Here is a 22,750-nt window from a genome sequence, read left to right as displayed (position 1 = left end):
TTTAATTCAGATTTATCGTTTACATCTTAAACTGTAATTTAGCATGTAATTTTTGTATAAAAAGTATGTAAGTCCTGTTTGCTGTAAGTCTGAAGTGCAGAGGTTGGCAGACTTCTATGTGAAGGGCCAGATAGTAAATATCTCGGGCTTCGTGGGCTACCGGGCTCTGTGGGAGCCGCAGCTCTGCTGTGGTGGCGTGGAGCAGCCACAGACGGTGCGTAAACACGTGTGCACGGCTGTGCTCCCGCAGAACTGTCAGGACAGGCAGAGGACTGGGGGCGGGGGAGGCCTGTGCTGTACATAAAATATTTCCTTCTTTAAATTGGCAGGATTTCCTGTGGACCCACGCAAGGTGCTGATCGTGGCTGGCCACCACAACTGGATCGTGGCTGCCTACGCCCACTTCGCTGTCTGCTACAGGTACTGTGCAGGTCCTCATGGCTGATGTTGCTTTTAATTTGGGGGGTAGTTTCAGTGATTGTGCTTTTATATGCGTAGATTGAAGAGCTGTTTCTTCCAGCCGTCAGATTTTCCCTGTTCTCACTTCTGTATCTCTGTTAGATTCAGTTTGCTTTTATTTTCATAGCTAAGTTGGTAAGCACTGCTGGTGGCCTTATATGTTTTAGATCATTCCCAGACAGTATGAAGTTACAGTGGGGCCTTGACTTACAAGTGTCCCAACTAACGAGTGTTTTTTGAGATACGAGCCATCTCTCGGCCGATTTTTTGCTTTGAGTTGCAAGCTCAAAAAAATTCGGATTACGAGCCAGCTTCAGATACCCCACCGCTAGTTGGCGCAGCGAACGTCACAGTGATTTGTCATACGAGTAATTTGAGTTATGAGCTCCGTCACGGAACGAATTAAACTCGTAAGTCAAGGCCCCACTGTACTCCTTGCTTATTAGATACCTAGCTTCTGAGCCACTTAACTATTGTGGGACCCGACCCGAGGGATGATGACCCGAACCGCGTGCTTTTCTGTCCGCATGTTTCCGTCTCTTGTGCTTCGAGTAGCGAGGGGTAAGGCTCCACACGGGTCATGACAAACATGCCTTGGGAGTGAGGTGGTGACACAGGGCAGTCGTGGGCAGAAGTGATGTCTTTTAATGTGTGCGGTGCGTGAGACTTTCCAGAGGGAGTTTGGCTTTTACTAATTCTTTCTCAGAAAGTAAAAGGAGTGAGGAAGAATGTAGACCAGTGGATTTTATTTTTAATTGGAGAAAGGATGGGTTCTTAGTTCAAAATCACAATTGCTATGAGAAATGATGATGACAGAGAATGGTATAGAACAGTGGTCGGCAAACTGCGGCTCCCGAGCCACGTGCGGCTCTTTGGCCCCTTGAGTGTGGCCACGAAGTTTCCATCAAACTGTACGTGCGCGCCTGCACGTGGTATTTTTTGGAAGAGTCACACTCAAGGGGCTGCAGTTTGCCGACCACTGGTATAGAAGCACAAAATGGTAGAACCAGTGGTCGGCAAACTGCAGCCCCTATAGTAGTAGAACCATTTTGTAGTAAAAGTACAAAATAGTAGCTTAGGCCAGCGGTCGCCAGTCAGTGGTCTGTGAGGTCCGAAAGGTTGGCAACCGCTGGCTTAGACTATGATACCGTTTAATCTAATTGCTGAAAAATCAAAGAAAATGTATTTTGTCACTATTATGTTTAAGAGGAAATAGCCACAATAGATTAAAAAATATTTAGAATGTCTTCTGCAGATTACAGATATATTTTAAAGAATCCTTGATGTATTTTTTTAAAATCTGAGTTTATGATAGGTTTGCCATATGTGGTTAAAAAAAAAAGCCTTTTATATCAGTAACCTCCGCCTTTTATTTCATTGCAATAGAGGTTCAGTGGAAACTCCATTTTGAGAGCATTGTGTATATTTTTCATTGAAATTGAATAATATGGAAGTGATTTTGTAGATGATTTCCTTTGGGGATGACTCTCGTGGGAAGCAAGAATGATTAAAAAGAAAAAAATGAATTTGGGGGAGTGTTATTTGAACGTGTTGGCACACAGATCTGACGTGCGCAGACCATTTCATTTGTGGAGTGGCACGTGCGTCTCTGTGTTGAGGGATTCCAGGAGAGCTGTGAAGCGGGCGTGCCGAGTGCCATCTGCATTGCACAACAGCGCTACAGACGCCTGCCTGCCAGACGGACACGTGCTGTTGCGCAGTCAGTCCCTGAGTGACAGGTGGGAGGAGGGTGCAGCGGCATTTCCTGCTCTTTAATTTTGACCATAACCTTTCTGTGCCTTCACGAGTGTCAGTGATGTCAGAGCCCAGGCAGAGAGTGACAGAGGGAAAGAACCGAGAGCCCCATGGAGTTCTTAACTTACTCAGCACAGGGGCAATAAGTTTTCCAAAAGAAGAAACTCAAATTATTTTAAGAGGGTAATTTTTCCTGCAAGTTGTTTTTCCACTGCTTTATATACCAACTAGAGGCCCAGTACATAAAATTCGTGCACGGGTGAGGTGTTCCTCAGGCTGGCCTGCATCCTCTCCAATCTGGGAGCCTGCCTGCCTGATTGCCCCTAACTGCTTCTGCCTGCCAGCCTGATCGCCCCCTAACCACTCCCCTGCCAGCCTGATTGCCCTTAACCGCTTCTGCCTGCCTGCCAGCCTGATTGACGCCTAACTGCTCCCCTGCCGGCCCGATCACCACAACTGCCCTCCCATGCCAAAACCCGCCTCCACTGGGACCTGTCTCCTCCGCACGAGGCCATCTTGTGGCGACGTTGTGTGCCAGGGCGTGAGGACCACCTAGGCCCGTGGTTGGCAAACTGTGGCTCGTGAGCCACATGCGGCTCTTTGGCCCTTTGAGTGTGGCTCTTCCTAAGCCTTAGGAGTACCCTAATTAAGTTAATAACAGTGTACCTACCTATATAGTTTATTTTATTTATTTATTTATTTTTACTATTTTTTTTTATTAATGTATTACAAATGTGTCCTCATCCCCCCATTAATCCCCAACCCCCCCACCCCACACACACATACACTCATGCTCCCATCCCCCTGTTGTCCATGTCCATTGGTTTGGCTTATATACGTGTATACAAGTCCTTCGGTTGAGCTCTTCCCCTTACCCCCACCCTCCCCTACTTTCCTTCTGGGGATTGATAGCCTGATCGCTGTTTCTCAGTCTTTGGATCTGTCCCTTTTCATCAGTCTATGTTGTTCTCTATAATCCACAAATGAGTGAGATCATGTGGTATTTATCTTTCTCTGGCTGGCTTATTTCACTTAGCATAATGCTCTCCAGTCTGTTTGAGGCAGCTCTGCCTCTGTATCTATTTTTGTTCATGAGTTTATAATGGTCTTTATTATCCATGAATGAGTGAGATCATGTGGTATTTTTCCTTCATTGACTGGCTTATTTCACTTAGCATAATGCTCTCCAGTTCCATCCATGCCGTTGCAAATGGTAAGAGTTCCTTTTTTTCTTTTTTTTTTTTTACAGCAGCATAGTATTCCATCGTGTAGATGTACCACAGTTTTCTAATCCATTCATCTACTGATGGGCACTTAGGCTGTTTCCAGATCTTAGCTATGGTGAACTGTGCTGCTATGAACATATGGGTGCATATATCCTTTCTGATTGGTGTTTCTGGTTTCTTGGGATATATTCCTAGAAGTGGGATCACAGGGTCAAATGGAAGTTCCATTTTTAATTTTTTGAGGAAAACTCCATACTGTCTTCCATAGTGGCTGCACCAGTCTGCATTCCCACCAGCAGTGCATGAGTGTTCCTTTTTCTCCGCATCCTCTCCAGCACTTGTCATTTGTTGATTTGTTGATGATAGCCATTCTGACAGGTGTGAGATGGTACCTCATTGTTGTTTTGATTTGCATCTCTCGGATGATTAGTGACTTTGAGCATGTTTTCATATGTCTTTTGGCTTTCTGAATGTCCTCTTTTGAAAGGTGTAGATCCTTTGCCCATTTTTTGATTGAATTGTTTATCTTCCTTTTGTTAAGTTGTATGAGTTCCCTATAAATTTTGGAGATTAGATCCTTATCAGATATGACATTGGCAAATATGTTTTCCCACGCAGTGGGTTTTCTTCTTTTGTTGATGGTTTCCTTTGCTGTGCAGAAGCTTTATATTTTGATGTAGTCCCATTTGTTCATTTTCTCTTTAGTTTCAAGTGCCTTAGGAGCTGTATCAGTGAAGAAATTGCTTCAGCATATGTCTGAGATTTTGTTGCCTTTGGATTCTTCTAGAATTTCTATGGTTTCTCGTCGTACATTTAAGTCCTTTATCCATTTTGAGTTTATTTTTGTGTAATGTGTAAGTTGGTTGTCTAGTTTCATTTTCTTGCATGTATCTGTCCAATTTTCCCAACACCATTTATTGAAGAGACTATCTTGACTCCATTGTATGCTCTTGCCTCCTTTGTCAAATATTAATTAAGCATATTGATTCGGGCTGATTTCTGGGCTCTCTATTCTATTCCATTGATCTATATGTCTGTTCTTGTGCCAGTACCAAGCTGTTTTGAGAACAGTGGCTTTGTAATACAGCTTGATATCTGGTATTGAGATCCTACTTACTTTGTTCTTTCTCAGGATCGCAGCAATATATAGTTTAATTTTAAAAAATTTGGCTCTCAAAAGAAATTTCAATCGTTGTACTGTTTATATTTGGCTCTGTTGACTAATGAGTTTGCCGACCACTGACCTAGGCTTTTATTAGTATAGATAAATTCACACCTTAAAAGAAATGGAAGCACACAGTGCACCCTGGGTAGTCTCCCCTGGCTCGCTGGCTTCCTACGTTGCTAGGCTTCACTCCTGCTTCTTTCTCGCTGGGTTTGGAGCAGTTCCTTGCACTAATGCAGAGGAGTTGTCTAATGCCACCTTGGAGCTTCACATCGCACTTTCGAGCTTTCGTCTTTGTGGGATTTACTTCTTGTATGTGGTGTGAGATTTAGGAACCTATTTTCCTCCCAGTGGGTAGGTACTTATGTTTTGATTGTTACAGAAATCATCCTTTCACACTTAAACATGAACGCTTTTATTTTGCTACACACACACACACACAATCTAATTTTAGACTCTTATGATCTTACATGTTGCCTCTTCCCATACACTGTACGTCAGTGTGTTATAATAAGCTCCAAAACTCGTGGGCCTGGTTCCCTCCTGTGTTTCTGTGAGACCTTCCGTGGAAGGTAGCCACACTCCTTGCATAGAATCCTGTCTGCCAGGTATCGGCTCATCGGCTCACCGGAGCAGGAGGCAGGCGGGCGCCAGGATAGCAGCACTCACTCTGTAGTATTTTATATTTTAAATTCTGCATTACCTCTGTGGAAAGTGATAGAGCAAATATGTCTTCTTTGTACTTAACTTTTTAACTTACAAACTAAAGTAAATTTACACATTGGATTAAGTTCTGTGGTTGTTATAATTGTTTTCAAATACGCTATCTTGATACTTCTACTCTTTTTTTTTTTTTTTGCCTTCTCCTTATTTTGTAATACCCAAATTTCTATAGAGAAAAAAGAACTTGGAGATATGAACCCCAAAGACTAGATTGCGTATACAGGGTGTCCCCCAAAAATGTATACACACTTTAACAGCTGACAGCTCAATTGATGTTTCTTTCTTTTCAGATTTAACCTATTGGAATTAATAATGGTATTCAAAGTGTGTATACATTTTTGGGGGACACTGTAGTGTTATTATTTCTGTTCCTAATGATCACAACATCCCATCACTCATCTCGTTGCATCACTTCTGCCTCTCCTCACTGAACAGTTAGTCCCTAAGAACATCAACATTTGATTTCTCAATGTGTGTCAGTTTTCAGAGTTTGTTAGATAATTGCTTCCATTTGTTTATCTTAAAACATGAATCCCATCTGGTGGCTGAATAGGGTAATTACAGATCATTCAATGCTTGGGAAAATTTGATATATTTCTCTCTTGCTTTGAAGTTAATTAAGGCAATCTTAATTCCTGAAATTAATAAGGAGGATCATTTTTTTTTGTCTGAGTTATAGTTGTGTTATTTTAGCATACATTTAAAAAAAAAGTTTTTATTGATTTTAGGAAGAAGAAGGGAGAGGGGTAGAGAGACAGAACATCAATGATGAGAGTGCATCATTGATCAGCTGCCTCCTGCACACCCCCTACTGGGGATCGAGCCCCCAACTCGGGCATGTGTCCTGACCAGGAATCAAACAGGTGACCTCTTGGTTTGTGGGTCCTGGCTCAACCACTGTACCACACTGGCTTGGCTAGCATACATTTTAAAACAAAAATGGAACTGGAGTGATTTCATTTGGGTCTTTCAGACTGTCATATCTAAGTACCTGAGTTTGACCTTTGGACGAATGTGTTAGGTTGTACATAAAGGAACATTATTTTTTTCTTTGTTTTGTTTATCCTTTTAGCTGAGGCAAAGAGAAGCTTTATAGTTTAGTTTCATCTATTTAGTGTAACTTTGAAGATAGGTAGGTATTCTGTAGTTAAAGTCAGGTCGCCCATTGCCACGATTGCACAACTTCCCAGATGTGGGAAGGCTTGCCGTACAACCACACGGAGTACGTGTCTGAAAGACTTATGATGGGGGGAAATTATTAAAAATTTACAGGTGTGATATCAGAGATTAAATATTAAAGAAGGCATTAAATGTATGTGGTCAACTACACATCTGAATCCTGGGAAGCCTGTATGTACGGGGAATTAATAGGCCTCTTTTCCACTTAGAATGAAACCTTTCAAGTCCAGTCCTCAGAAGGGTTTCCCAGCCTCGGGTTTCCTGCGTTTGCTGGTGCCGAGGTGTTGGAGGGATGTTATATCCATCGCTCCTTCTCTCAGGTGCCTGGGGAGACTGTCCTCTCAGGTACGAGAAGCAATAGATTGAGAGTGTGTGGTCGCAGTTACTAATAATAACTGAAAAGGGTAATAATGATCCTAAAATTCCGATTTTTGTTAGCCATACCTACCCAGAATTAATGATAGTAGCAATTTTTTGTGGAGAAAAATGGAAGGTTTAGCTTAAGTTGCTAATGCCCCCTCCTTTTTTTTTTTTTTTTGAGGCCTTTCCTAAATTATTCTTGGCAGAAGTATAGAACTCTAATCTCTTTGTAAGTGGTTTCGATTTTGTATGTATGTAAGAAGACATTTCAGGACTACTTTCCTGGATTTTAGACGGTAAACACCAACAACGTTTTGTGTTTAACATAAAGGCAGGGGGTGAGCTGTGAACAGTAGACTTTGTGGGGCGTGCGCTGCGCTGTCTGCCGAGTTGCCGCGAGTCACCTGTGCCCGTTCTCACTTGACAGAATCAAAGAGTCCTCGGGGTGGCAGCAGGTGTTCACAAGCCCGTACTTGGACTGGACAGTCGAACGAGTAGCTCTGAACGCGAAGGTGGTCGGAGGTCCCCATGGGGACAAGGACAAAATGGTCGCCGTGGCCTCGGAGAGCAGCATCATCCTGTGGAGCGTCCAGGACGGAGGCAGCGGGACGGAAGTCGGTGGGAAAGCTTTGTTTCTGCTGCGTTTGCTGTGTCTGTGACATGCTGACGCTTAGCGGGTGCCCGTGAATAGCAAAGCTAATTGGTGGTAACGGGGCCGCTCAGTGGGAGAGAAAGGATCTTTAAGGAGGGGAAAAGTGACGTTTTAGTAGGAAGAGAGTCTTTGCACCACTTTACTGCACCCGAAACCTAGCGCAGAAGAATTTAAGGACCAGTACAAGTCAGTGCCGCTGCTCTGCCGCGTGCCAAGCGCCTGCTGTTTACCCAGCGTGCTCTGCACCCGCCGTGCAAATGTCAGCTGGTGCTCTAGCACAAAGCATGTCCACACCACGAGCTTGTGGCCAGACATTCACATAAAAGCTCTGCACTGACCGGTCGGTGCTGGTACCGAAGAATAGAAGCAGAGCTCCAGGCCAGCGCCAGCCCTGTGCTCAGCTGTTCGCAGGAAAGCAGTGCGGGTCTGCAGACGCCATGTGGTCCCCGTGGAGTCTCTCTGTGGCCGTGCTGGGCTCCTGGTGGCCTCTTCGTCCGCTGAGCCGCCTGTCCAGTTGTTCCTTTCCCAGTAGGTGTGGGCATTCTGTAGCCAGTAGATGCCATCACATGACCTGCGAGATGCTTCCTGCCTGTTTCACTTCCAGGATAAAAGTCCCGCAGACATTTCTGGCTTTTAAAGAGTTTTTCCCTTTTATTTAAAAAAAAAAAAAAAATATATATATATATATATATATATATATATATATATACACACACACATATACATATATATATAATATTTAATATAATATTTAATTAAAATATTTAATATATATATTTTTAATTTCCTTATTGATTAAGGTATTACATGTGTCCTTATCCCCCCATTGCCCCCCACCCCCCCCACTCATGCCCTCACCCCCCTGTTGTCTGTGTCCTTTAGGCATGCATATAAGGTCTTTGGTTGATCTCTCCCCCAACCCCCACCCTCCCCTACCTTCCCTCTGAGGTTTGAGCATCTGATCGATGCTTCTCTGTCTCTGGATCTGGTTTTGTTCATCAGTTTATGTTGTTCATTATATTCCATAAGTGAGTGAGATCATGTCATATTTATCTTTCTATGACTGGCTTATTTCGCTTAGCATACTGCTCTCTAGGTCCATCCATGCTGTTGCAAATGGTAAGAGTTCCTTCCTTTTTACAGCAGCATAGTATTCCATCGTGTAGATGTACCACAGTTTTCTAATCCATTCATCTGCTGATGGGCACTTAGGCTGTTTCCAAATCTTAGCTATGGTGAATTGTGCCACTATGAACATAGGGGGTGCATATATCCTTCTGATTGGTGTTTCTAGTTTCTTGGGATATATTCCTAGAAGTGGGATCACAGGGTCAAATGGAAGTTCCATTTTTAGTTTTTTGAGGAAACTCCATACTGTTCTCCACAGTGGCTGCACCAGTCTGCATCCCACCAGCAGTGCACGAGGGTTCCTTTTTCTCCGCATCCTCTCCAGCACTTGTCGTTTGATTTGTTGATGATAGCCATTCTGACAGGTGTGAGATGGTACCTCATTGTCCTTTTGTTTTGCATCTCTCAGGTGATTGGTGACTTTGAGCATGTTTTCGTGTGTCTCTTGGCCTTCCTTCTGTCCTCTTTCGAAAAGTATCTATTTAGGTCCGTTGCCCATTTTTTGATTGGATTGTTTATCTTCCTTTTGTTAAGTTGTATGAGTTCCCTGTAAATGTTGGAGATTAAACCCTTATCGGTGATAACATTGGCAAATACGTTCTTCCATGCAGTGGGCTTTCTTGTTTTGTTGATGGTTTCCTTTGCTGTGCAGAAGCTTTTTATTTTGATGTAGTCCCATTTGTTCATTTTCTCTTTAGTTTCCATTGCCCTAGGAGCTGTATCAGTGAAGAAATTGCTTCGGCATATGTCTGAGATTTTGCTGCCTGTGGATTCCTCTAGTATTTTTGTGTTTTTAAGTCCTTTATCCATTTTGAGTTTATTTGTGTGTATGGTGTAAGTTGGTGGTCTAGTTTCATCTTTTTGCATGTATCTGTCCAATTTTCCCAACACCATTTATTGAAGAGACTGTCTTGACTCCATTGTATGTTCTTGCCTCTTTTGTCGAATATTAATTGAGCATATTGGTTCGGGCCGATTTCTGGGCTCTCTATTCTATTCCATTGATGTATATGTCTGTTCTTGTGCCAGTACCAGGCTGTTTTGAGAACAGTGGCTTTGTAATACATCTTGATATCTGGTATTGAGATCCCACCTACTTTATTCTTTCTCAGGATCACTAGAACTATTCGGGGTCTTTTTAAAAATATATTTCTTTTACTTTAAACTCTGAACATTTGTTCTCAATGGACCCAGACATTGCATAAGAGACAATAAGGCAAGCTACTAACATCTATAAAGTTGAAGGAAAGGTCATTTTTATTTTTAAGCTTTTCCCACAGTTTGCCCAGTTCCTTTAAAGTCCCCCCCTTCCGCGGGTCAGAACGGACGGGCCGTGTTCGTGGGCATCTTCTAGCTTAGACGGTGCAGGTGCAGGCGGAGGAGCGGCTGGTGGCCCATTTTGAAGCCAGGGATCCAGCTCTAAATAGAAGGAAAACACACCTTAACATTTTATTTTAGATTATGGACAGTTTTAAGTAAACTTAATAATTTTGAAAGGTCTTCAGAACATGTTTAAAAGGAATATGCAAAACACAGCAACGAACGTATCGTTGTTTTGTGTGTTTCTCTGGAGGCGGGAGGGAAACCTGGATTTCCACACGATAATGTAGTGGACAGTGCTGAGGCTACAGCGATTGTGAGACAGAACTGAAGCTGCTAGTAGAGGGTAGTGGAAATGGTTAAAATAAACTGAGTGAATCTTGGGCAACTTAGAGTTGGTTACCCCCAACCCTACCACCAGAGATTCTAGCAAACGTAAGACCTTACCACACGTCACGTAGCCAGGACCCCGTACTCTCCTAAGATAATGAGTAAAAAAGGGAATAATGACCCAGAAGGGGAGTCGGGTGTGGGGTGTTTTCTTTCTCAAACTGCCCCTGTGGTGTACCAGTCAGCGAAGGGGCTTGCTGGCCGGGCTGTGCTTGCACCGGCTCCTGGGGGAGGAGCTGTGCTGTGAGGCCCACATAGTAATTGTTCACACTCCGTACGAGACGGTTCGTTATCCCACGTTCTCCGGGCCTGACGGCAGCATCCGGGCGGTGGTCAGGCTGGTGTGTCTGCGACGGGCTGCCCTCCCTTCCCTGTGACTGCAGGGAGCAGGGCGGTGCTGCTGGCGGGGCTGCAGGCACTGTGTCGCCCAGCGGGCCCTGCAGGACAGGCCTTGTCATTGCTGGTCTTGCCCCCCCTGCCGAGGGCGGTCAGGCTGCGGGGCCTAAGCAGCAGTGACACTGTAAATGTCTTGGTCATTCAGAACGTCCTCCTCGATTTCCCAGGCCCTCGTCTCTCTCTAGAGCAGCGGTTCTCAACCTGTGGGTCGCGACCCCATTGGCGGTCGAACCACCCTTTCACAGAGGTCGCCTAAGACCATCCTGCATATCAGATAGGTACATGACGATTCATCACAGTAGCAACATGACAGTGATGAAGTAGCAACGACAATAATGTTATGGTTGGGTCACAGCGTGAGGAACTGTATTTAAAGGGCCAGAAGGTTGAGAACCGCTGTTCTAGAGTAATCCATGTAGTTTGGTTTTCCTGGTTTTGTTTCTACCTTTAGCCGAGCCCGTGGTACTGCAGGTAGTTTCGCATGTTTCGCATGCTCCGAACAATTGTTCGACATCAAAGTGAAAGTCCTGTTCCGTAAGAATTCTTGAAATTGCACGTGAAATGATGATTTCTGCTTGAAGAGGCAAGTTTCCTTCTCAGCCAGGTCTGGCCAAAGGGCTGAGCTTTTTTGTGTGTTAATTTTATTTTGCTGGTTTTTTTGGTGTTTTTTTTTTCTTGGTTGGACTAAAATAGTATATTCAGGTACATAAATATGTATTTACACATACAAAAATATACATATGAGACATTTCTATCAATAGCAGTGTTTTTTTCTTTCTTTTCATCCAGTGTCGGTTATTTTTATTCCTGAGAGATGTCTGGCTTTAGGATCGGTTAAGACTTTTCACGGTGTTATTGATTGCTGCTGGTCTTGTGTGCAGTGCAGTTTTGCACAGAACGAGGAATACCCACTACAGGTGTACAGTTCAAAAGAAATCAGTTCTCTCTCCCAGCTTACGGTTTTAATACATGCTGCCATTGCATTTAATTGGTTGTTTCTCTCGATGACTTCTTCAATGCCTTGGTTTTCCTAAGCTAGATGCTGAGAAAATTGTTCATGTAGTCACATAATAGGTACTTTTTTAAAAAGTAAAAAACTGATACCTGACACAGCTTAAAAACCACATTAAATAGGTGAGGTATTTTCCCATTATTTTTGGATAAAAAGACATTTTCATAAAGTGTTTTTCAAATAATTAAGGTGATACTATTTGTGTCAAAATTGGACTGTGACATTTTGAAGGTGAACTAGACACCGAGACCTTCCACTGCAGCTGCTTTAGAGACGAGAGAGCAAGAACCAGGAAGGCGGTGGGCAGCCTCCCGAGAGCCAGGGCCCCCTCGCCAGCTGTCCGCGCCCAGGGCAGCTCAGGCTTCCCTGCGTCAGACGTCATGCTCCTGCTCTCAATGTGGAATGTTGGTCCTTCCAACCTCCCTCACTACTCCCCCTCCCCCTTTCCTCAGGTTCCCTGGGCTTCCCATGCCCAGTCCCCCAGTTGATGAACTCCTGTTCACCTTTTTAAAAACCCACTCACACGACTTCTTTCCTAAGAAATCTCCTCAAACCCTTCCTACCCCTTGGCCCTCTGTGGGTAGTTTATACCTGTGTATCTTCTGTTACTGTTACCTTAGGCTCTAATTGGCTGTTGGCATTTTTTCCTCTATTTATACCATAAGCTCCTGGCTTGTGTTGTCAATCCATGGCCTAACATAGTGCCTTGTGTATAAATTACCCTGACATCTACTTGCTGGGAAATGAGGGGTTTAGACAAGCAGAGTGAAGGCCTGGGTGTCTGAGTGTTGAATGACTCCTTTGTTTGTCCCCCCACCCCCACACCCCCCTTTTTTTTTATTTCCAGGTTCTAGATCATTGAGGGTCCCAAGTCTGTATTCCTCAGACCAGTGGTTCCCAGACACCTGGTCCATGAGCTGCAGCTAAATCTCCATGTACTTTCTAGCAGCGCAGTGGCTTTCTGATTGAGGGGCCTGGCATAGCTCCTGGGGCCCGTTACTTTATTTTGTTCTTTTTAAATCTACCTGGCAAATCAGAATGATCAACAGGTGCGGGAACCATGGCTTCGGATGACAGGCCGTCCTATCGGTGTGCGAGGACTTGGGGCAGGCGTCTGTCTGCTTAGGTGTAAGCTGTTGAAGAGTTGCTTCTTTCTGGTCCCCAAAGTGTTTAGCACCTAATTTGTAGACATGAGCCTCGGTTAAAAGCAGTCGCCTTTAAGATGTTTTTAAGGTTTGGGTTTGATTGATGACTGATCAGCCTCGTTATTTCTCATTACCGTTTAGGAGTGTTCAGCCTCGGCGTCCCCGTAGACGCTCTCTTCTTCATCGGTAACCAGTTGGTGGCCACGAGCCACACCGGGAAGGTGGGCGTGTGGAACGCCGTCACTCAGCACTGGCAGGTGAGTTCTACCTGGAGCAGGTGGCAGCCCTGAGAGCGTCTGAAACTCCTGCTGACTGTGCACCTGTTTGCTTGTTGTGGAGTCCATTTTGTTTCCGTTGGATTTTACAGAATAAGTGAATAAATTTAGTGGCAAATTTGCTTCTGGATAAAATTTGACTGTTTTTAAGAATTTGAAGTCATTCTGCAAAAAGCGTTTAAACTGTGATTTGCCATTTCTTAAATCCTAGACGTGGTTTGAGTTGAACCTTTTAGCTCCTTTTGCGCTTTCCTTTCCACAGGAACGGACCTGGCTCTGTGCTTTCACACTTGCTGCTCTGTCAGCACGTCCTTCCCCTCCTCTTCCTCGGTGACTGTCCAGTTCCCGAGCTTCACTTTTCTGCATGTTTCCGTGGCCTTTGCCCTCCCCCCGCGCTGGGCCGCGATGACCCCCCTCCCCCCTCTGATCGTGCTGCACCCTGATTTCCAACCGATCGCACTGCATTGTCGGTGTTTTTCTTGTTGCCCACAATGCACAAGCCTCTCATCCCTCTTCCCGAGCTGGAGTGCCTGGTACGCGGAGCGCATCGCACTGAGCGGCACCTGTGGGGCTGCACGCGCACCTCCTAGCTGTGCCAGGGGAGAGCATGGGTCTTCCTCATTGTCACTGCTCTGCTCTAGCAAACCGTACTTTCGGTTTGGTTTTGTAGTAAAAATCATGCCCCTTGCTTTTCTTTTAGCACAAATATAAGCAGCTATTAATTTGCAACTATGTTGATCTGCTTGGAAACTGAATTTTTATTCTGGTGCTTGAAAAAACAAAACATGAAGCGTATCTGCCTTAATGCCGTTTCCTAGGGAACAGGTGAAGCCTGCAGCGGGCAGAGTGAAAGTAGGGGAGCTGTCTTTTCACAGAAAGGAAGGTTACCGAGGGAAGACGTACTCTGCGGAAGTCGCTTGATCTGTGCCCTGGTCTCAGTCTGCCCTCGCTAGGTGACTGAGCAGGCCTGATCGCTGTGTGCCCTGCTCAGACCTGGCCCTCCGGTCCTCAGAGTGCTGCGGTCTCAGAACCATGTGCAGAAAGAGAGAATCCTCCTAAATTCGGATAGGAACGTGCCCCTGTGGAAATTCACATTTTTAAAAGCTGTAAATGGAATCACATACGTGGTCCTTCACCATTTGCTGTGCATGTGCGCGTGCATGTGTGTACGTACAAAACGCCCATTTCTAAGCCCCACCTACAGTGAATATTGGTGTGTGTTTTTTATTAAGAATTTTGAGAAAATGGAGCAGAAAATAAATTGTAATTAATATCTGACATCTGATGACAATCTCGCCACATCAGGTTCAAGATGTCGTCCCCATAACCAGCTATGACACCGCGGGGTCGTTCCTCCTGCTCGGCTGTAACAACGGGTCCATCTATTACATCGGTGAGTGAGCACGTCCTGCTTCCCAGGGCTCTTAAACGACAAGAACACGTCACCTTCTTTAGTGTTAAATAAACGCACTATTGGTTTCGACATGACCTGAGCGTTTCTGTTTCAGACATGCAGAAGTTCCCTTTGCGGATGAAGGACAACGACCTCCTCGTGACTGAACTCTATCACGACCCTTCCAATGACGCCATCACGGCGCTGAGCGTTTACCTCACCCCCAAAACAAGTCAGTGCCCGCAGGCGCCCTGCGTTCTTCCCCATTGCAGCGCTGGGACTCCATCCCCGTCTGCAGGAAGATTGCACTTGCTTTCATGTGGAAGTCAGGCATGGCCCAGAGACAGGCAGCAGCGGGGGCGTGACATCGAACCGGCCTCCTCCTCCAGCATCAACCCAAATTACCAAAATATTGACACATTGACCTTCCTATTGCAGCAGCTGATTTTGTTTTGAAATTAGGAGGCTTTATATTTTTTTAACCAGAGACAAAAGCTCTTAGACTGCTCATCTTTATTGGACAGAGATGAGCTTATTTCCTTTGCAGATTTCAAATTTAAGTTCTGGAAAGACATTTTACTTGGAAGTTCAGTGTCTATAACTTCCATTGCCTTTCAAAGGCCTTTGCAATGCAATTAACAAGTTCTGTAAATTACAAAGTTTTTATATTCTGGGGTGAACAATAAACATACATGGGAACTTAATAAATTATCAGTAATGAAAGGAATTTTAGGAAATTTATTAAATTTCCTAAAGGAGTTTTAAGAAATGTGCACAATAATATCGATAGGTGTGAATGTTACTGATAAAATGTCATTTTATGTAATTCACTAAAGGAAATAATTCTGTGGTCCGAAAAAAAACAATATTCTAGTGCACCAGGGGGTTTGGATTGAAACTGAGGTGAGCTTTTAACTGTATTGGGCTCAGCAAGCCAGGCCAGGCGCTCTTCATTAATGCTTACAGGCCGTCTCTGGCTCCTCCGTGGCTGTGATGGACAGGTGGGTGCACAGGTTAGAATCTCTGCTGCCCAGCCCTTCACAGCAAGCTTGCCCTCTGCAGACCGAGCGGCAGTTCCTCTGTCTGAATTAGAGGCTACGCTGCTTCTGCAGAGGCAGGAGCCGCCTACAGGCCAGAAGTGCTTTCCAGGGCCTCCAGGCATTGAGGCAAACCAGGCCAGGAGCTGGTAGAGTCAGAGGCTCCCCGTCTGAAGCTCTTGAAGAGGACAGGCCACCGAACCCCATCCTTCCTTAACCCTGGGTGGGGCCTGGGCACTTGTGTAGAAACAGAGCCACAGATGGCCTGAGGAGGAGCTGGGCAGGGTTAGAGGCAGCGCGGTGAGTGTGAGGTAACCAGGTAGGTGTGTGTTCCAGGGCGAAGGGTTTTAAAACTGTAAAATAGGATATACTAGTTCACCACTCGACTCCTCCAGGAAGATTCTGTATTGCAGCAGGGTACAAGAGATGGCCATGCTGGGCTAGAAGGAACACAGACTGTGGCTTTGCATCTGACGTGTTGCTCAATAAATGTTTAAAGAATTCCTATGAGGTCTCGGGCACTCTAGGGTGACCTGGATAAAAAGGTGATTAGGCTTCTGTCGAGGAGTAAAGGTGGGTAGACGGGAGTAGATGATCAGTGTGAGAGAGCTGCTATGAGAAGCTGACACAGTGAAGGGGAGGGTCCCCGGTTCCTGAGCTGGGCCGATGGGGCTGGTGGGGCACTGGGTCTGCTCTGCCCCACTCGCAGGGGAGCTTTGCGAGGGCAGCTTCCTTCATGGTTTATTGTGGCCTAATGTCCCCCTCCCTCCCCTGTGCCCCAGGTGTCAGTGGGAACTGGATTGAGATCGCCTACGGTACCAGCTCTGGGGCAGTGCGGGTGATCGTGCAGCACCCCGAGACAGTGGGGTCGGGCCCGCAGCTCTTCCAGACCTTCACCGTGCACCGCAGCCCCGTGACCAAGATCATGCTGTCCGAGAAGCACCTCGTGTCCGGTAAGGGGAGGGGCCCTGCTGGAGAGGAGGCCGCTGTGGAACCGTGCCTGGGGATTCCCTAGTTTCACAAACTGGAAGACCAGCAAAACAGCCTCGTGCACATTCCTAGGCATATTTTTGCCTTCAGTACAAAATACCATTTTTACAAATAGGTATTTCTTTAAACATTTTTAATGCAAGCTGAAGTACTTGCATCACTGCACTCGATGAGAAGTCTGCGGGGCCAGGGCCAGATCTGAAACCAAGTCCACGTGTCCCCTCCTCGAGTCGGCACCTCGTGTGTGAAGAACTAGCTTCTGTGGCAGAGCTGACTGCAAACCCCTACAGGAGGGAGGCAGAGGGTCCGGCCATTTGACCCTGGGAGAAAGGCTGTTTTGCAGGGTTCTTTTTACATGGCAGTGCTTAGAAATCTCAGCAGTAACTGCTCTTATTTTGATGGTGATATTGTAGCATGTGCCAAAGAACTGCATAGTAAAACTTGCATTTTAATATCCACTATTTCATATCGGTTTGAAATTTAAGTAAATTTGTCAAGAAAAATGTCCACCTTAGCCACAAATCTGGAGTACTTTATGCATGCAGTGCTCAGTTATGTTATTCTGCCACCTGGTGGACATCAATATAAGTGTAAAAAATATGTATATACTGGTATAAATGTAATGACGTTCTTTTTCCCATAGTGCAGTGGTTCTCAACCTTCCTAATGCCGCAACCCTTTAATACAGTTCCTCAGGTTGTGGTGACCCCCAATTTCATTGTTACAAATTGAACATAATTAAAGCATAGTGATTAATCACAAAAACAACATGTAATTATATATGTGTTTTCCGATGGTCTTAGGCAACCCCTGTGAAAGGATCATTCGACCCCCAAAGGGGTCGCGACCCATAGGTTGAGAACTGCTGCCATAGTGTTTGTTTTCATGTCTTAATAGTATGAAGTTTTTAATTAACAAAATTGCCATAGTTGCTCATTTGAACCAAATAACAAAATTTGCCATGATTTTACAGATTTTTAAATTTTTCTGAATCCTTGGGTTAATAGTGAAATCAGGATATTATTACCCATGAAGCTGAATAAACAGCCTAGAACTAAATGTCTTTTTAACAGAAAGCTGATATTCTGAGAATTGAGAATTTTGTTACCTAAGTAACATTTGTACATTTTTTATTCCTATTGCAATTAGCCAAAATTAAAAATTTTGAAATTTCTTTCTAAAGTTTTGTTTTAAAATGTGCAACTATGGCATTTTTCCAGTAAAAACTGTTGTATATCTACAGTTAATTTCAGATGTTTTCCTAGTATTTACTGATGAGTTCGTAACTTATTGGTAATAAGTTTTTGGTAATAACAAGTTTCTGAAATCATGTCAAATTAGTATACATTTTTATTAAGGTATGCCACAAATTTACAGTAATTTAAAAATATAAGCCAAAAAGTATCATTATGTGTTCAGACCAAAGGGGAAAAAAAGAGAGGCTATTTGTTAGGATTATCTCAGTATATGCCCACTTAATATTTGTATGAAAAAGTAAATGAAGTTAGAGTATATTTTTAAAATACATACTCTTACTTGATGTAAAAATAGTTCTCAGCTTTATAGGGAATCTTAATTTTCCTCATAACGATCAGTGGGTTCCTAATAGCTCCTGACAGATGTCATTTGTGACGCTACGTTTTCAGTGGCTCCTGGTCTAGGTTGTTCAATATCTGAGTAGCATAAGGAGAAAGTTTCTGTGGTTTAAAAAACAAACTAGGCAACTTGTTTACTATCTTTTCTCTTACAAATACTTTTCTTTACCCTTTTCTACTCTATAGGCTACTTTTATGAGGGTCCATAGATGTACTTACATACCTTACATGTGCAGAAGGAAAACCATATTCACCTCTCTCAAATTAAGTGTAATTTTAAGATAAACATGCCATTTGCCACTCCAAAAGGTGTGCTATGATCTCTTCAGTGGTGATCACAGTGAGAAGTGAGTGTGTTTGTGGAAGTGTTGGCTGGCGCTCTTACGGATCCGTGTTTACTAGCTCCGCGGTTCCTCCCTCCCAGTCTGTGCAGACAACAACCACGTCCGCACGTGGACGGTGACACGCTTCAGAGGCATGATCTCGACTCAGCCCGGCTCCACCCCTCTCGCCTCGTTCAAGATCCTGTCTCTGGAGGAGACGGAGAGCCCCGGCAGCTACTCCTCTGGGAACGACATCGGTGAGCGCTGTCGGCTTCCCCTCCCGTGTGCCCGGGGCGGAGTGTGTGAACGGCAGTAGGAACCTGGAAGTGAGATTTAAATTATGAAATCCATTTAAAACAACTTTAGTACATATCTCCAAAAGCCATGATGGTTATGCGAATTGGAGCACTTTATTTCTTTAATGATGTAATTGTTCATCTCATTAGGTATGATTCACATAAGGTAATGTGTGAATTATATTGTGTACATCATATACTTTTGTGAATAATACTTTGTTATTTTAGATATTGAGTATGACGGGGTAAGAGAATTATTAAAATATTACATTTAAGTTTTTTATGAAAACACTTTTCTTTATGCTAAGAATCTAAAATGGATGAGTCAATGATTTGCCTTGCCAAGTACAACCAAGTAAAAATAATTGAATCTTTTCCTTAATTAGATAAGAAAACTTTGCAGGGTCCAACAGGCTTCTGATTCATTAAATTCTATTTAATGGGGTTGCACTTTATTTTTAAGATTTTTGCATGTTGGCTCCCCCCACCCCCACCCACCCCCAAAAAAGGTCAATACATAAAAGGAACTGAGCACATTCTCAAAGGTGGTGAGTGAAGGTGGAGCTTATGCATTCCCGGGTTCCCACGGGCACTCACCATGGACACCCCTAAGCTTATTCCTGCCTTCAGCTTTAACAGCCTCACTGCACAACAGTTTTGAAACATGCATTTCTTAAAAATGTTTTAATGCAAGTTGAAGTCCTCGCATCATTGCATTTTGTCTGTTTGACGTGGACTGCAAGGCCACATTGACAGGCGTGAAAAATCCTTTTCCCCCCCAGTATTAATGTTAAATGAAACCATTTAAACTTGCCCTTCTTTTGGCATCGTCTGATCAAGGGCCCTTTGGTGAGCGAGATGATCAGCAGGTGTTCATCCAGAAAGTGGTCCCCATCACCAACAAGCTGTTCGTCAGGCTCTCCTCCACTGGGAAGAGGTAAGGCTTCTGGGCCGGGTCCTGCTCATGACGACTCCTCCTTAGACAACAGTGTTGAGTCGCTGATGAGCGTGCAGGCACACACACTGCCGAGAGGAGTCTGCCCACTCCCTGGCCTTGCTTCAACGTGGAACCAGGGCAGGATATCGAGTGCTTGTTCTCTAGGATTCACGTCAGGTTTCCCGATGCTGGACAGTCAGGAAGCACCAGTGACGGCAGAGCAAACAGGAGTGGGAGGGCGGGCAGCTGACCCGAACCCGGGTCTGGCGCTTCCTCTCACCAGCCGCCGACATTACCCCTCAGTTGCTTTGTTTCTCTGAGCCCCAGTTTCTTTATAAAAGAAGGTCCCAGCCTTGTAGGACGGCATAGGATCAAATGAGTAAAAAACACGACCTACCCGGTGTAGCCCTAACCAGTATAGATGCCGAGTAGAAGTTAGTGTCCTCTTCCTTGTCCGTTTGGCTGTTTTAAAATGTTATTGCTCAGACACATTGAGTTACAACATTTCTCTTCTTTAAAGACATAACACTTTTTTTGCATATCAAAATTCCCATTAGTACTTAAGAAAGTTATGGATACTCATATTAATGTTACTCTGCTTTTAATAATTTCTCACTTATCCTTCAGCATATTATTTCTAATTTCTTACTATTTTAATAAAATCTGAGATGATAAATTTTTTATCGAAGTTCATTGCATGAGTTGATTCTGGAAAATTTTATGTACTAAAGCCTATAAGGTAAAGACAAAATTATTACCTTGAGAAATGTTATAAATCACTCAGTGTTCTGTGCATATTTGAAGAAGCTGCCAAATGTTTATTAAAACTGCTGTTGTAACAGCCTCTGACAACGTAGTATTTCATGTCCTTGTTCAGGTCTAACCTCCTCCCTCCTCTCTTTTTTTTTTTTTTTTTAATATTATTGATTTTTTAGAGAGGAAGGGAGAGAGATAGAGAGTCAGAAACATCGATGAGAGAGAAACATCGATCAGCTGCCTCCTGCACATCTCCTACTGGGGATGTGCCCGCAACCCAGGTACATGCCCTTGACCGGAATCGAACCTGGGACCTTTCAGTCTGCAGGCCAACGCTCTATCCACTGAGCCAAACCGGTTTCTGCCTCCCTCCTCCTCTTTAGCTCACACAGTAGCAATGTGTTGTACCAACTACAGTTAGTTTATACCTGTTAACTTTACGATTCCAGAGGAAAAGCTACATTTATAAAAATAAGCAGAAATAGAACAGCAGCCCCTTAAGCAGCTAATGCGAAGCCTTCTGCTTACAGACAGCTCAGGCTCCGAGAGGTCAGAGTATCACCCTAATGGAGGGTGCTCGCAGGCCTCTGCCACCGCTGTACGTGTCCTCTGGTTTCAGTTGTTTATAATTTACACATAAATCTTAAATGACTTCCAACATCTTTGCTAGTGAATGTCTATAACTACTTTGAAAGAACTGCTCATGTCTTACCAAGGCTCTTAAATTATTTGCCTGGTTTCGATGACTTTTACTACATTATTTTATAAGAACCTTTTCATGAGACTCAAAGAAACAAAGTTTAACTTTGATTCCTGTGACTTGCCTTGACCCCTTTACAGCTGTTTATGTATGTGGTGTATTCACCTCTGACTCTAATTCAGATTTTGGAATTGCTTTATCTGCAATGCTGTCTGTCCCGTGGTTTACGACTGTGCGCCGTCGCTTACAGAATATGTGAGATCCAGGCCGTGGACTGCACGACCATCTCCGCCTTCACCGTGCGGGAGTGCGAGGGCTCCAGCAGGATGGGCTCCCGGCCCCGGCGCTACCTGTTCACCGGCCACACCAACGGCAGCATTCAGATGTGGGACCTGACCACCGCCATGGACATGGTCAGCAAGAGCGAGGACAAGGGTAGGTGTCGTGGGAGACCCGGGGACGGGGGGCGCGCAGGCAGCGGTGTAATCCTGTGCTTCCTCAGATGCAGGCGGCCCGACGGAGGAGGAGCTGCTGAAGCTGCTGGACCAGTGCGACCTGAGCACCTCCCGCTGCGCCACGCCCAGCATCAGCCCGGCAGCCTCCGTGGTGCAGCACAGCCGCCTCCGCGAGGCCAGCTCCAGGTGGGCGGGGCTGCTCTGGGGGAACTCGTTCAGAAAAGCCTGGTTTTTAGTGACATTGCAAAGTCACACTTTACGTTGCTGTTCAGTTCAAAAACACTTTTCTCACTAAAGGTCTCCACGGCATGCATCTGGTTCTTTGCATAGGAAGACATTTTTACCCTTGACCTTATTTTGTGAATTTCTGCTCATTTGGGTGCCTGTTTTGTGATGAGAATCATTCAAAGGAAATCAGAAAAGTCATCATCTGTGACCTTGGATAGTATGTGGCATTTTTGTTCCTGATCTTGACATTGTGCAGTTTGTTCTCCTGAGGTGTCATTGACACACAGCAAGCACTACAGTAGTTACTGGTGAACAACATAACGATTCGGAATTTGCATGCATCGTGTGCTTTTAAGACAATGGCATATTGTATCTTTTTAGTTAATGTATTTTAAAAAATCCAAATCTAAACTGAAGGCCCGATACTGAATTACGTTGGTTCTACCGTCGTTTTAAAGCCCTTTCCCCAGCTTTTCTCAGCTTTCCATCCAGAAACTTAGCTGGGGTTACAAGAATAGTCACGAGGGCGTGAGGTACAGCGTAGGGAATGCAGTGGGACCTCATTTCTCGAGCTTGGTTTGTGCTGGGGGCTGTTGGAAAAGCGAATCATTCCTTCCTATTAGAAATAATCGATTCAACCCCCCAATGATTCCTGTTTTAACCTTTCTTCTATATAGTACCTGGCTAATTAGCTGTGTAATCTATACACAAACACGTTTAAAAGGACATGAAAACTTAACAATTATAAGCAGCAACGAAAGTGAAACACAAATATTCACAGCACAATATTCTGAGATTTTAGCCGAGGGAAACTGCTAAAATGTCTATTTGTGTGTTCTCTCCTTAATCACCTGA

At 44.4% G+C, this 22,750-nt stretch overlaps 1 protein-coding gene across 4 annotated transcripts in view; it reads left to right on the top strand.

The window, feature by feature from the left end:
* KCTD3 (potassium channel tetramerization domain containing 3) overlaps positions 1-22,750 on the top strand; it is a 35,099-nt gene that overhangs the window by 9,878 nt on the left and 2,471 nt on the right. For 3 of the 4 annotated variants that reach the window (XM_036354771.1, XM_036354770.1, XM_036354769.1), the window contains 10 exons: positions 330-420; positions 7,295-7,485; positions 13,052-13,167; positions 14,491-14,578; positions 14,694-14,810; positions 16,398-16,568; positions 18,625-18,780; positions 19,660-19,756; positions 21,463-21,647; positions 21,715-21,853. In XM_036354771.1, the coding sequence (XP_036210664.1) occupies positions 330-420; positions 7,295-7,485; positions 13,052-13,167; positions 14,491-14,578; positions 14,694-14,810; positions 16,398-16,568; positions 18,625-18,780; positions 19,660-19,756; positions 21,463-21,647; positions 21,715-21,853 (1,351 nt within the window). Of the gene's footprint in view, positions 1-329; positions 421-7,294; positions 7,486-13,051; positions 13,168-14,490; positions 14,579-14,693; positions 14,811-16,397; positions 16,569-18,624; positions 18,781-19,659; positions 19,757-21,462; positions 21,648-21,714; positions 21,854-21,964; positions 22,113-22,750 lie in introns of all 4 variants that reach the window. The other variant, XR_004975020.1, reaches the window with a different exon arrangement.

This window comes from Myotis myotis, unplaced genomic scaffold (assembly GCF_014108235.1).
Source record: "Myotis myotis isolate mMyoMyo1 unplaced genomic scaffold, mMyoMyo1.p scaffold_m19_p_21, whole genome shotgun sequence".
Taxonomy (NCBI): Eukaryota; Metazoa; Chordata; class Mammalia; order Chiroptera; family Vespertilionidae; genus Myotis; species Myotis myotis.
Note: the sequence above shows the minus strand (reverse complement) of the source record. Positions and strands in the feature narration are given on the sequence as shown.